At 41.9% G+C, this 15,443-nt stretch overlaps 1 protein-coding gene across 1 annotated transcript in view; it reads right to left on the bottom strand.

The window, feature by feature from the left end:
• Window positions 1–938: 938 nt before the first annotated feature.
• Window positions 939–15,443, bottom strand: part of LOC104529176 (myosin heavy chain, cardiac muscle isoform) — a 44,560-nt gene continuing 30,055 nt past the window's right edge. Inside the window, exons 31-42 of the mRNA XM_010173392.1 lie at window positions 14,990–15,186; window positions 13,625–13,974; window positions 12,938–13,062; window positions 10,526–10,641; window positions 8,325–8,517; window positions 7,422–7,625; window positions 6,567–6,692; window positions 5,557–5,727; window positions 4,772–4,876; window positions 3,524–3,619; window positions 2,891–3,028; window positions 939–1,076 (exon numbers count right to left, since the gene is read on the bottom strand). Of these exons, the coding sequence (XP_010171694.1) occupies window positions 1,059–1,076; window positions 2,891–3,028; window positions 3,524–3,619; window positions 4,772–4,876; window positions 5,557–5,727; window positions 6,567–6,692; window positions 7,422–7,625; window positions 8,325–8,517; window positions 10,526–10,641; window positions 12,938–13,062; window positions 13,625–13,974; window positions 14,990–15,186 (1,839 nt within the window). The 3' untranslated portion in view covers window positions 939–1,058. The remainder of the gene's footprint in view (window positions 1,077–2,890; window positions 3,029–3,523; window positions 3,620–4,771; window positions 4,877–5,556; window positions 5,728–6,566; window positions 6,693–7,421; window positions 7,626–8,324; window positions 8,518–10,525; window positions 10,642–12,937; window positions 13,063–13,624; window positions 13,975–14,989; window positions 15,187–15,443) is intronic.

Below are 15,443 nucleotides of genomic sequence, written 5' to 3'. Positions count from 1 at the left end.
CTAGAGGATTAATTTTACACGTCAGTAGTTCTTAGAAACATTTTTGTTTTGACTAGAAATGCAGAAGACCACATACCAGAAGAAAATCCCTCTCTGCAAACACAGATGCCACTGAGATTGCTGCCGAAGAGAACAAAGAGTTCCTTCAACTTCCCCAGTGTAATTCAGTAAGAGCCACATGGAAATATGATCATTTGAGCAACAGTAACAAACAACTGAACTGACAGAAAAAAAAAAAAAAAGTAAGTAAATTAACACTTCCATGTGAGGAGTCAGCAAGAAAAATTGGAACCTGAATATCCTAAAGGGAAAATGAAAAAGTTTCCACAGAAGAAGATTCAGTTTTGAGGGATTGTTTTGGTGGGTTTTTCCCAGTAAAAGGGAAAGACAGGACTTACTGTTTTGCACTTCATTTAGTATTTTAATTTCAAGCAAAGACAACTTCCCTATTTAAAAGTGGAAAGGATCTAAGAGAACATCCTATTTCTGAGCCACAGTCAGTCCTGATGGGACACGTCCCTCCACAGCATCTCCTATGTCTGTCCTGCAGCTGGCGAGCAAAGTCCTTTGGCTGGTAGTAGTGGAAACTTATAAACCGACTGCTAATATGAAAAACTTTACTTTCTGCTCTCCTACAAAACTTATACAGACTCAAGCTGGTGGGACAAATGGAAACTGGGTTATCCCAGCTTTTAAGGGTTGTCCCCCTGCACAGGTTTAATCTTTGCTGCTTTAACAATGTGCACATGAAATACAAGAGGCTGTGAAGCATGACTGGATTTGCCCTTGGTTTTGATTTTGTCAGCGATCTGCCAATTAGGATTTGTTCCAACATAATGAAGTGGGCTGTTGGCAAGATGTAATATTTTATTGATCCCTGGGGCTTGGCAAAATATAAACACAAGGAAATGAATGGAATACACTAGACAGTCTCTTTGGATTTTCACTTGATGTTTATTTCTGTAAGTGCTTTTTTTTTTTTTTTTTTTCCTACATCTGCTTTCAGTGGTGCCTGATTATATCAAGCATCTTCTCATATCTCTCAGCTTGGACTGTGCTTATTCCTCTTCATGAACCTGAAATGCAATTGAGATAGTATACAACTGTTAAAAATGGAAGTGTTCAGGGAGTTTTAGAAGTTCACAAGTAAATGACAAAAGCTTCTCTTCACTGATGCTTCTGCTCCCTGGTGTTACAGTTTGTATCTGAAATAGACTATCACCAATCTAGCCAACCTTTGCCATCTTACTTCAGCTAACAATATAAGTTTCTTGTCCCCGTGCTGGTGGTGTTCATTCTGAATCACACACACTTCCCAGAGTTTCCAGGAACATGGGTACTAGTAGCACTAGACAAAGTATTTCTAATGCTACACAATTAAAGTAGTCTCTCCAATGCCTTTCTCTCCCCAAAGGAGATGTCATGACTTTTGGGACAGCACTTGCTGCCTGAATGTGTTTCTTGGCAGTTACAGCTGTCACAAGCCCCTTTTTGCAGAGATGACACCTATGCGTGTACAGTTGAGCTCATCTTTTGACATCACAATATTCTGCTATAAGCCAGAGCTGGAACTGGTGTTGGCAAACTAGCACCTGACTAATAAAAACGGGCATCCACTTTTCCAGGACTTTTGCGTATTTGAGGCAGAAAGAGGGTACTAGTAAGATACAGGGAATAAACTCTTAACAGTATTCTAAAAAATTACCCTCATGGTTTACCTATTTCAATGTCTGTGTGATGCCATGGCTTTGTGAACTTACACGAATTTTCACTTTTTTTGTAGGGCTGGAATAATTTAAAGAAAAATATGTGGAAATATTTTACTTTTAAAAGCTGCAAAACTTCCTTTGAGCTTCAGTTCCAGTACTGCTTCCATCATACTTAAATGTGTGAGAGACTAGATCTGCAGTTCTAATGTAGCTCTGCTCTAGATGGTGGAGCTACAGTCATTTGTATCAGTCAAAGATGACTTTATTAGTCCAATATAAAAACAGAAATTGGAGTGCTTCCTCCCACAGAATGCTGGATACAGAAGGAAGAAGGAAGGTGTTGGGATCAAGTCTGATAAAAACCAACAAAATTATACAGAAACATTTTTTTCCCCTCTTTCTTGACTCAGGAGCTGTCACTCCCATGAAACTTATGTGACATTAAGCATGGAAGTTTATGTTTTGCTTGCAAATGAAATAGAAAAAGCAGTGACCCAGCTCGTTTTTCTATCATTCCTGCAAGTAACAACCTCACTCTTACTTGCCCTGGTTGCCACAAGGCAAGCATAGATATGCAAAGGTTTGCTTTCAGTTCCAGAGCAAGTTCTTAGGCACCTTTTAGTTTCATCAATATTATTCTACTACCATTCTGCTCAAGTGCGAAATAGCACAAATATATTCATCATTACTAATGACTTCCCAGCACCTAAGTGACTAATCACTAGTATTTTCTTTCCATCCAGCTCTTCAAATCAATACAAGATCATTGAAAGAGCAGTGTTCAAATATCTGCCAATCTGCTAGTGCAGTAATCCCCAAGCTGTATTTCCTACATAGAAATCTACATCATCAGAGAGAGAAAAAGATGGAACTTTTTAATATCCCTTGCAAAAAAACCTCTCAAAATCACCAGCTCTGGAAACTTCTGGCTGCTGAGCACAGAGATTAGATGACAACATCAAGAGGACAGAGAATTCATTTTGCCTAAGCATCTGATTGCTGTCCTAAAGGCTTACTTAAATGGTAAAATAAAGGGTAGACTAAAACTAAAAATAAAAGTAGTAAACAAGAATTTACTCTACTCCACACTCCTCTAAGAGATGTACCAGATCTTCCTGCATACATAGCATCCACTACTGAATATTAAACAGTCACACTTACCCCATAAGGTATAACCATACCTTTTTCATGCCAATATCTCTTGACTTGCTCCTCAGCTTATTAACTTGAGATTCAGCTATTTCAGCCCTTTCTTCAGCATCATCCAGATCGTGTTGCTGTTTTCTGTACTTGGAAAGGTACAGATTGGCTTGAGCTTCCTGGTGAGAGAAAACAGTGCAGATGATTTCCATGTGAAACAAAGCTTTCCGTTTCAAGCAGGGTGGAAAGTGCTCAGCATGACAAGGCAATGGCTGTATAGGAACCGCTTGCCTCCTGGAGAACCGAGATTGTTGTTTTACAGAGATGATGTTTCCAGTGGCACTCTCCATGTTAAGTGAAATGAGAGATTCTCAACATGCCTCCTAAGGGACTAAAAGGAAAAAAATCTTTCGTGTTCCTTCCCTTCCCCCCTTCCCTTGCAAATTATACTGCAATCTTAAGATAAAATTGAATACCTTTCCTTAAATATAATCAACACACATGCTACCTATTTTATTTTATATGTTTCTACATACAGGGTTTATATGAATATAAATACAAATATGAATACACACACAAAATGTGTATTCGTACTAAGAGCTTCTATGGATTAAAGATTGTGGGTTTAGGACAATAAATTTCTCAAAGGTAAAAAGGCCCAAATAGTTACTTACAGCTTCCTCTGCCTGATGCTTGTAGCTCTTCACTTTTAATTGTAGCTTGTCAATCAGATCTTGCATCCTGGCCAGATTCTTCTTATCTTCTTCTGACTGCATCATAACACCATTAATTTGGTTAACAGTGTAAAAAGACCTAAAGCATCTCTCACAATGAAATAGGCATAGCTGCCATATATATACTTTTAGAAACATATAGTTCAAAACACAAATAAGCCATATTGTGATCACCCTATGTATAGGTAAGAAAAATTTTTATAGGTTGATTGAAGATGTATGTATGCCTGGATGCTGAGGACTAAAAGGGAGTACCCGTCCCTATTTATATATGTATAACTATAGATATATATAAACACAGATATCTATGTGCACATACTTTCAGAGGTGTGCACATACATGCACACACAGAGTTCCTCACTCAGGGGTGGGGACCACTCTTGTCGTTATAGAGCATGTCATTATTTAGTGAAACAGACTATGGGCAGGCCTAAATATATGTAATTTGCATATTTTAAAGTCTGATTTGGAGGCATTTCTGGTAAAAGGAGCCAAGTTTAAGCTGTTACAGTCCGTAAGCAGAAGGACCAGCTAATTCGGCCTGTGCACTGAGAAAAAACCTTCAGCCTCTGCATACAAAAGTCAGAGTATATCAACAGGTAGGAGGCTAAATAATCTCCTAAAGCAGATGGATGGGATTATCTTCTTAAGAATGCTGTTGAAAGCAAAAGGATCAGTACTCTATGCTGAAGACCTTTTTTTGAGAGCCAAGCAGTAAGCACAGCTGTTAGCAAACCTGCGGGAGGCTCATCACTAGACTTTGCTGCTCAGCAGTAGGTGACAGAGTCCTGGGACTGGGCAACCCTACACCAAGTGATGCATTAGAGTCAACTGAATCCTTCTGGCTCTTTTTAGCAACATCAGCACAGCTGAGAGACAGCTGGGCTCTTTCTTCTCCTGCAGTGAATGTCAGTGAATAGTCATCTAAGCCTGCCCCATATTAATACTGTGCTAAAACTGTCCAAATCCCAGCAACAGAGGCTTTCTAATGGTATTCACAATGAGTCAGGCAAGATGATGGTAGCCCGAAGGAGATGTTCCTCCTATTCCTAAAGCTTCTTACAATCAGAAAGCTCTGGGTAATGCCACCCTTCATCCTTCACTGAAACACTGAGGCAACTTCAGACACTGTTTGGGAGAACACATTTCTATCCAGTGACCTACTGGTTACTACAGCCCTCAGCATACCTGGTAAGTCAGCTCTTTAATGCGTCTCTCAAACTTGCGGGCTCCTTTTTGGGCATCTGAATTGCGACGGAGTTCAGCCTCAAGTTCATTCTCCAGCTCACGAACCTGCAAGAAAGAAAAAAAAACCCCTTGCCATTATGCTACATATATATATATATATATATATATATAAAACAGCAGATAATTTAGTTGGCAGTTCAAGAAATGTTCATTTTCTCAGCATCTCTAGAGTGTCACATTTCAGGAACAGATCAAAATGTAACTTTTCCATTTTGCTTTTTCATAAAAGTATTTAAGCTGCACCCACCATCAGTCAAAGGTGCAGACATATGCAAAGGCCAAAAAAGTTTAACTGAAGCAAGCGTTGCAGAGGCTTTTTCTGGTTTTAGGTGTTGTGCCCTATTTTGGTTGCTTTTTCATAAAAGTATTTAAGCTGCACCAGCAGTCAAAGGTGCAGACATATGCAAAGACCAAAAAAGTTTAACTGAAGCAAGTGTTGCAGAGGCTTTTTTTGGTTGTGCCCTATTTTGAGTTGTTTTTGTTGGTTTTTAAGGGTTTTTTTTAATCAAGGGCTTGGTCATCTGCTGAGCTATGACAGCTCATTGTAAGTGGTTGATGAAGGGGAAGCATATCTCCAAGAATTACTCTGCATTTTGTGAAACAGGAAAGCGTTCATAGTATCCCTTATTGGCCTCTATGAACTTACCAGGCAGCCCTAAGGCACCTTCCTGGTCCCAGTTCTATAAGGCAGGAGATGTTAGTCCATAGTTTAATCACAAACTTACCCTGGATTCCAGTTTCTGGATCTGCTTCTTGCCACCTTTCAGGGCTATTTGCTCTGCTTCATCCAGTCGCTTCTGGAGATCTTTAATGGTTTGCTCCATGTTCTTCTTCATTCTCTCCAAGTGAGCACTAGTATCCTGCTCCTTTTTGAGTTCCTCAGCCATCATTGCTGCCTGAAAAACAACCACATTTTACACCAGCTCTCTTACGCTATTGAATTATGTCTCAGAAGGAATGATGGGAGATCAATCTTGGATTATGCACTACTTGGATCATTCACTGTACCCAGAGCTCCAGAGAATATCTTGTATGTGCATATCTTGCCTGGACGGAGAAAATACAAAGACAGAAGAGCCTTGGAGACCTTTTTTTCCTCCATATTCTAATGCTGTGATTTAAGATTTTCCTCACACCAGCTGAACTCTGAAGACGTGGATTTCTCCAGGTCTGTGGGAAATGAAGCTATATCTGTCCAAATTATGTCTTCCCTAGAGGAAGAATGCACTCTGTCTCTGCTCCTGTGATCTCAGGTCTCATGTTTTTCCAATAGACTCCTAGTTCTAGGGTACCTTGTTTGAGATTCAGTAATTTTGTTTCTTACATCACACATTCTATGTACTCCAGGAGACCAGTTAGTGCTAGTTCAGTCTGAACTGGTTTAGCCTATCTGGGTGTGTGATTTACCTGATTCAAAGGCAACATGACCTGAGACTTTAAGGATCAGTGGAAACTGCATTCTTGGGGCAAAAAAACCCCCAAACAAACAAAACAACCTAAATAAAAACCTAAACATCAGGAAAAAGTCCTTCCTCTCTTTTTACCTCTAGTCTGTTTTATTTTGTAGCTTCATCAGATAAATGCGTAGTGCTTTGGATGTATGAGCTTTGTAACAAGCTACATACATGTCTACATAACAGCCAAGCACAGAAATGGCAACCTGGGAAATACTTTATTGGCTGTCCTAAGATATTGCAGTGGTGAAAAGAAGTGAGCAAGGAACCAGCCTACTTACATCTGTGATTGCTTTCTTGGCTTTTTCCTCTGCATTCCGGCACTCCTGGATCGATTCCTCCACTTCATTCTGCATCTGGGAAATGTCACCCTCCAGCTTCTTCTTTTGATTGATCAGGCTGGTGTTCTGTTGTTAAATTTTCCCCAAAAGAACAGTGGAAAAGGAGAAGTGATGATTAGAGACATAACTCCTCTAAATACCTTAGCACACCAAGGCTTACTGAGTTTGGCAACTCCTCCATTACACAGAGCAGTATTTGGGAAGGGAACCGAGGTAGATGATAAGGACTGGCCTTGACTAGCATCTGTAGCTTCAGACTGAGGAAATATTAAAAATATTCTCAAATCTGTAAATATTCAGATTTTGATTCAGATAAAATAATAAGCAATAGGCTGAAATAGAAGAATGAATAAGGCAGTTCATTTTGGAAAACTAACAATCCATAATCAGTTAGTCAATGAGGGGATTAAAACAGAAGCCCCATGTTGTTTTCTTCTCACTATAATTTGGTGAAAAGAAGCTTTGGTTTTGCAGGAAAAATGCTGGCAGGTCAGGACATGCTCCTCCATGACCCTGTAAAAACTGCAGTGTCCATTGTGGCAGAGTCCAAAGACCTGTCTGAATCACTTTTTTCTGGAAACTGTTTAAAGCTGTTGGCTGAATCATCAGTTCCAGCTAACTTGAAAGAAGTGAGGTGCCATATCTACAGAGTGACTTACTTCCTCTCCCTCATTTTCTCCCTTGAAGGAGGGCAAGGTGTGTCTGCCTTACGTCAGCCATGGACAAACAGTATCAGTGCTTAATAGACAAGGCTCAGTTTAACCCAGTGAGGGGGAGAGTGCAGAAAAAGCCAACCTGAGTGTGAAGCAGGTTCACACGTTCGGTGGCTTCCAGCAGCTCGTGCTCTGCCAGCTTCCGCGCCCGTTCAGTCTGGTCCAGCAAAGCCCTCAGCTCATCCAGCTCTGACTGGAGAAGATTGTTCCTCCTGTCAGAGACTGCCAGCTGCTCCTTCAGATCTTCATTCAGATGTCCTGAGTCATCCAGCTGCACCTGAAGCTCCTATAACAAAACAGACGTTTGGTTTTTTTTACCAATGCGACTCCATTTCAAGCTGCTGCGCTTATGTAAACCTGAGGATCCCAGATTGCAGAGGTTGCATGGGGCCCACCTCAAGAATTTCAGTGCTTCTTTATTGGAGAAAGACTTCCTCTAGAATATGAGCTGAATAGCTTTGTGGTGTATGGCGCAATGAGGGAAAAACCTGTGTGTTCAAATCTGTCAGAGCTCACAGTTCTGCCTGAGGCAGTACTAGCTGCTTAGGTGTGGGAGAGGCAATGACTTAAGAGGTTTCTTTGTAGAGCACTTTTTTTTTTTTTAAGCTATTACCAATGTTGAAGCAAACAACAAAGCTGAAAAAACACACACTTCCCCGTACTCCAGCCAACTGACTTGTTCTCCACTTTTTAAAGACTTGCAAGCTCACAAGAAAACAATAAATTTTCAATTCTTCGTGCTGTAGCTTTCTGCCCTGACAGGAGGCTGTAGCCAGCAAGGGTTTTATGACTGGGCATCATCCTGCTTCCATGCAAATCTTGGAAGAAATCCATAATTCAGACATGATCACTAAGGGTTTTCCCTGCACATCCTTGTGAGTAACTGCTCTCTTAATTACCATCACCATTTCTGTTTCGCTCTGTGCTAACGAAACCCACCCTGCACCTACCACTGTGGACTTGGCACTGGCAGCTCTTGGAGTACCTTTATTTGTATCTGCAAGGCACGTGCTGACTTTGTTGCTTCTGCAGCATGCCTGTTAGCATGGCTGAGCTGGATTTCCATCTCGTTGAGGTCCCCTTCCATCTTTTTCTTCAGGCGGATGGCCTCATTTCTGCTCCGTGCTTCAGAATCAAGGGTGGACTGCAGTGAATCTATGGCGCGTTGCTGATTTCTCCTGAAAAGGACATGAAGGGTGAACGGAGTTATTTTCCTCTCTGCACAGGAACGTAGAACTACATGCAATAGTACTTTGTTTTCTGAAAGTGTCTTATTTCCAGAAACAATACATTTCCAAATTACATACATAGCATATATTTCTAGTGCCTCACTGCCTTTTAACTGGTTGGTGTGCTTCACACCCTCAGCTAACTCCTGATCTGTAAGCACCTATAGCATCCTTCTCCCTGGTTTCCTTTGGCAATATTTCAGCAAGGAGTTCTCAGGTCTCTTGTGAACTCAAGCAAGAAAAGGTTTGAACTTAACAAGAAGTACTTCAAGCTTAGCAGTCACTCACCAAGATATTTACTGAATCATTTACTGAGTTGTTTTACTTCTCAGCCTTTTTATGAAGGCATTAGTAGAGGGGATTAATTAAACTGAAGGTAGGCAGCTACATTCTCAGCTAATTACTCTAGGTGTTCTTTATAGTAAATGGCACGTGTAAGCTACCATTTATTGTGTCTTAAAGTAGATGTTAAAAAACATTTCTTATGCTAATTTTAAGGGGAATAATTCAGGAATAGAAACTTGTGTTATGGACATCTAAAGTTAGAAGGGATTAAGTCCATCCAACTAACAGCCTGGTCCTCCTGTGAAAGGCAGTTTAGCGTCACTTTAAAGATGGCAAAGGAGATACAGACAGGTGCTTAATTTTCTTGACTCTAAAACAGTCAAATCCTATGAGGAAATTTTTACTCTCTCACAAACAGAAGGTAACTCAAAGCCCAGAATATGACTCACACACAGAAGCATTTATCTCACTGCTGAACAAGTTTTACTGAAAGCATATGAGTTCTGGGAAATCACCGAGTAAACAAGGAAAACCTTGAGGGCCTTATTGCTTCAGCAAGATACGGAACCATGCCCTGTGCTCCCAAGGAACAACACAGTGTGTCTGCTGAACAATTTAGCAGCAAAACACTCATAATGAAGCTGAGGCGGAAAGCACTGATTAAGATAGCTTGTCCCGAGATCTCTGTAATCCAGACATCTGCAGGACATCAGAAGATAATGTCTGAAAGGGCCAAAATATTCTTATTTTTGAAACAATTTACATACCAATCCTTGTATCTACACTTGCCAAGGTCAGCCTTGGACTTCCCCTTCCCTACTGTTTAGCCTACCTACAAAAAATGACATGGTTCCTGGATTAATAGCATTGCAACACTGACTAATTCAAGGTCAGAGTTTTCTGAAGGCCTGCACACACACATTGCTGAAAATCCAGCCCAGCATAGCATCATTTTAAGAGCATAGCTCTTCAAACGAGCATTTGTGCTGGGTGGGAGGGGAGAGACAAAAGACATCATCCTCCTCTCATCTAATTGCTTTCCATTTTTTCCTGTTTATCCCTGTCACCTGCAAGCTCTTTTCCTTTTGTATTCGTACTTTCTGTACCTCTGCAATTCACACTGCTCACTTCACACTGCTCACTCAAATGGTCTACACATAACAGCAAGCTCCTCACATCCTCCCACAATCTGTGTAGCTATAACTGCATTCATTAATTAAATGCAGAGGTAGAGGTTGCCTTCAGGCTTGAGCACCACTGAGGTAGTACTGCTGATTCTGTCTGTGGTTCCCCTTGTGAGGTAGCCATCCCAGATGATTAGGAGAAGCCAGTTCTCTAGACTTCTTGTCTCCATCCTGTAAACTCAGACTTAGTGGCCCTTGTTCTGCTGCGACTTTGGTTGTACCTGTCAATTGTGTTACTGCTGCTATGTATAATGGGCTCATGTCTGCATTGGCAGAGATGGAACCCACAGGAATATTTGAACTATGAAATGGTAACGTGGTAGGACTACCCTTTGGCAAATAATCAGAGCTGTCTTGGTTTCTGGCACAGACAGTATCTGCTTGTGCTGGAGTAACGAACTGTGGTGTAGGACTGGCTTGGGTCTTGAGAATATTTCTAGTCTTTTGAGATTTTCCCCGTAAAAAACATACTGCTTCCTGCACAGTACCTTATATTTTCCATTTCTTCCTCTTTTTCTGTCAGTTTCCTTTCAAAATCTGCTTTAAGCTGAGAAAGTTCAAGCTGAAAACGAAGGGTCTTACTTTCTTCATGCTCCAAAGCTCCCTGAAATAGAAAGCAACAAGAGCTTGAAGGCCAGGAGTTACGATTTTATTTTATCTTTTTCAAATCACAACCTGCTGCACAAAGATGATCCCTTCACACTTTTTTCTCATTCCCAATAGCACTGTTTCCTCCCTGCCCCTCTCTCTCTCTAGGCAAGGATATGAGCAGCTTACATGGCAAACCAATGCATTTATTTGCCTTCTAATGCATATTGGCAGCTGGAAAACTGAGCAGCAAGCTCCTCAGAGAACAAATTGTCAAACAGTCCACAGCTCACAGAAAGATACCTTAGGCCTTGCCTGCGTGGTTTTGATATCAACAGACGTTCCCTACTCCATACCCCTGTACAGACACCCTCTGGAAATTCACAGGCTTGTAAGGGACAAGCAAAAAGCTAAAGCAAGACTTGTTTTGGGAGAGTGAAGGAGTCCACACATCCCTCATCTCACAAAGATCTCCCCAGATCATGAAGTGTTGAAAGCCTCCCATTTATATAATCTTATTAGGTAATATGACTTCAAGGAAAGAAATAACAGACATCAGCTCCATATGACAAAATGAAAAAATACTCTGTCCGCTCTTTCCAGTTGACATGAAGACAACTCTATGAAACAGGGAGATTTGTTCCTATATCTTTGTTCTTACATTTGTCTCGTATATGGAAGAACTAAGCTGATATCAGACCACAATGAAATAACAGGGCCTCTGACTTCCAAGTCTTGCATAAACCAGGCTCAGTAGGATTCTGACTCCTGATCACATCAAACAGGGAAGGGAAGTAGAACTGAACACCATATATTTGAAAAGTTAGAATTGCATAGGCCTGGCTATGCTTCCTTTGAGAGATGATGGAAAAAGAATGGAGGTTCTGAAGACAAAGCAGTACACAATCCTTGCTAACCTGCAGCCATCATGCAGCAGCTACGGGTCAGTCGAGTGCACACTTCATGCCAAGAAGCCACAATGTATTAATGGGAACAGCACGCAGAGTACTGTATCACCATTGTGACTGCCGGACACCAGGAAGGGAGAAAATCTGTATTAAACCATCTCTTTCATAATTAAAATAAAATACATCACCACTTTACTTTCGTTAGTTCCTAATTTCACTGAACTTTAGGAAGCTCTTCCACACAGTCCAGGAAAGTAAAGTGTGCCCCTTAGGTCCCTCAAGAACTGATGTATTCTTTCTAGCAAGAGAAGTTAATTGATGGAGCATTTAATCACTCTCCACATCTCAGAGCTGTGGAAGAAAGGCATGCTTTTTCCTCTGCTCTGATCATGACTCCTGTTTGTTTGGCTGTGAAATCCCTGCAAAGTATAAAGCATCCTGGAACAGATAAAAGAAGTTGCACAGCATTTAAGGCACACACAGATCCCTGTCACTGGGTGATGTCCATTTTAGCAGATGCTATTTAAAGTACAATTCAAAATAAATGCACTAAAAATCCCTTGCTATGTGCTGTGTTGCTCTAGCCAACAACACCTAGACCCCTTCCTAGCTCTGCAATACACTAAACTTCAATAAAATACCTGACAACCCAGACCTTGAAGTGAATAATCAGGATTTCCAGTTAGCTTGTTCCATATTGTTGGTGTGTTTCTGGAAACTGGCATAAGGCATCCCTCTTGGGTATGTATGTGCATACTTGCCACTGTAGAAATTAATGCAGTGATGCTCAGTATCTTTACCAAACTCCTATGGGAGACAAATATTTTCCAAATGGCCTCTTTTCATTTGGTTTCTGAGTCAGCCATCATTTTTTTAAAGCAGGCTGCAGTGTCCAACACAACTTCTGAGACCTTACAGAATTTAAAGTCACCAAGAGGTTTGTCTTCTTATTCTCGAAAACAGGAAATGGTCAATTTTTTGTTGGAAACTACACTAGAAATATCTGATAAAACAAGACCATAATTCTCAGCAGTTCCTGTTTCCTGAAAGACTGAAATACTCTGTGTGCAAGTGAGTGAGAAGAACTGGATTTTCAGGAGATAAGCAGAAGATGTCTGAGCTTCCTGAAAGGGAAAAAAAAACCCAAACCACCCACCATAAAAAAACCCCAAACCTACAAGGCACCTCCTTTGAAAGGGCCTCCACTTGACGATCTTAGAGCTGACATCTCCAAAAGTCACCAGTCACTCTTGAAAACACTGGCTAGCAAGGCCAGAGGAGCTGGGTACAGGGGTTGCACTTGCTAACAATCAACATGTTGGCTGTGTTGCTGAGAGGATGAAAAAGGAAGAAAAATCATGATAAAGACACCCTTTCCTGTTCCCTTGAACTTTCTTTCCTTACCTCTGCTTCTTCCAGAGCCAGCTGAACTTCTGACTTCTCTTGTTCAACCTGTTTCTTGATTTTTTCTATTTCATGGAGGCTCTTGTTTCCTTCACTAATCTGATTGGTCAGATCACAAATCTCCTCTGAAACAAAAAGCATGGATGGAGTTAGTGATCAGTGTCCCAAACATACTGCAGATCATGGAGCGTGAATACAGGACCCACGCCTCAAACTACTCCTTCAAGGGCTTGTCTGTACACGAGCACTGCCTTACTTTCAATTACAACAACTTTTTTTTTACCTGACCAACTTGAAGGCACAGACTTTCCTGTAAGTGCTTTTGAAGTGGTTATAGTGGTTTAGTTTTCATCTGTGATCTGCAAGCTAACATCACTGTGCTCTGCTTTGGGAGCTGTCTAGCCTTCATCCACTGCACCACTGTCAACTTTCTGGTTCCTCCCCTGAGACTGGCACCTCTGCCAGTGAGTCATTGGCAGGTGAGCAAAGAGAAGCCTGCTCTCCTCAGGCCATACCAGTTTCTATATGTAAAACCTTTATTGCCAACATCAGTCAGTGTCTCCAAACACATCAGATAGCTAGTCTGAAGGATGAGATAAATGCCTTTCCCCACAGCTGTTAAAGGGCACCTGCATCCCTCCAGCTGTCCACTGGCGTGGCTCTCACACTGGAAGCCTCCAAACCTACCTTGGAGGTTCTTATTTTCCCGTTTTAATGTCTCCAGATGGTCCAGTGTCTCCTCGTAGGCATTCTTCAGCTTGAAGAGCTCGGTGCTGAGGCCACGAGCCTCCTTCTGGGAAGCCTCCAACTCAGCCTGTGACTCTTCATACTTCTGCTTCCAGTCACTGATGATCTTGTCAAATCCACGCTGTTTCTTGTCCAGGGAGGCAGCTGCTGAGTTGGCCTTCTCCAGGTCAATCATCATGTCTTCCAACTCGTTCTGCAGCCTGTGCTTTGTCTTTTCCAGAGAAGAGCACTTGGCATTGGCCGCCTCAATTGCTTCTTCAGCTTCCTGCAGGCGAGCGGCAAGCTTCTTCCTATCAGGTGGGAAGATACAGTGAAATGATTGAGTGCCACCACTGCCATGTTATCCAGAAAAACTGACACCAAAGCAGTATCTCAATAAATAAGTTTTGAAAGGGAAAATTTTGGGCACAAGGGAAGGGAAGGGGAAATCAAGCCTCTAGAGAGAAGGGACTATGGTAGGCAAAAAACCAGGTTAAGTTGTGAATGCTGACATGTGGCAGGTAATTTTGTGCATGTGTGTGAATATTTGAAATTGAACTTTTGAACTCTCAAGCAGCAGCTTTCTACTTGCTAGCTGTAACCAGTGTGGGCTGGTTTAAGTTTTGTTAAGATCTAGCCTAAATGGAAGTGTCATGTTCCTCCAATTCAGAGACAGGAGATAGACCGCCAATTAGGAGACTGCTCATGACTTGGGCTTTTGTTCATAGACTATTTAGATTGGGAAAACACAGCGCTGGCAGTCCCAGCAAGAAGAGGTCCTGGAAAGAAAGGAGGGCCCAGAAAGAAAACCATGAAGATGCCAGATGGAGAAAATATACTGGAAGTGGGGGAAGATTCTGCAGATCAGAGATACGTGGAGGCAAATGCTGGAGATGCTTAGAAACCTTGTCCAATAAAGCCTGAGACTGGTAACTGAGAGGAGCACCACAGCACAAGCCAACATGACTTTCTGCCCTACCTTCCCAGGGCATCCATCACCTCCCTGCTGGGAAGGGAAGTCGAGACTGAGGGGACATAGGAGGACTGGGCTGGGGAAAAGCAAGTGAGTGTGTGAGATTACCAAATAGGGTAATCTTATCTTGTTAGTTCTAAAATAGCCCCCAGTATCCATGTTCCCTACCCCACGGACAAGGACTCAGCAGAAACATTGACCTGCTCAAGCACAGGAGAAGGACAGCCCCGAATGACAGCAATGGGCCAGAGGGATTTTTCCAACCAGTTTGCCCTATTTCCTTAGTGCTGTAACAAGTCTCAGGGAGCACAGTCCTGCCAGCCAAGGGCACAAAGCCCACATAAACCACTTACTTGGCATCTTCCAGCTCCTCAGTTCTCTGAATGGCATCAGTCTCATACTTTGTTCTCCACTGTGCTACTTCTGCATTTCCCTTGGAGAGAGCCCGCTGCAGCTCTGCCTTAGCTTCTTGCTCCTCCTCATACTGCTCCCGCAAGAGGTCACAGTCATGCCTGGCTGCTTGCAGGGCATGGGCCAGGGCATTTTTGGACTGCAGGGATAGAAAGGTCACAGCATTGCAGGGTTACCTATGGCAAAACCCAAACAAATAGCCCCTAGAAATTCAAATGGAGGCTTAAGTCTTTTTTCCTTTTTGCCTCTGGCCTCGACAGTCCAGGTCGAATGAAGTAAGAAGTGTTTGAAGTCATCCCTAACTGATGACATGCTGAGGAAGCTATCAAGACCGAAGATAATCTAACACCTTTGGAAAGGCATCTGAACTTTTACGATGCAAGATCTGAGATTTTG

This window comes from Antrostomus carolinensis, unplaced genomic scaffold, assembly GCF_000700745.2.
Source record: "Antrostomus carolinensis isolate BGI_N321 unplaced genomic scaffold, ASM70074v2 scaffold1318, whole genome shotgun sequence".
Lineage (NCBI taxonomy): Eukaryota > Metazoa > Chordata > Aves > Caprimulgiformes > Caprimulgidae > Antrostomus > Antrostomus carolinensis.
Note: the sequence above shows the minus strand (reverse complement) of the source record. Positions and strands in the feature narration are given on the sequence as shown.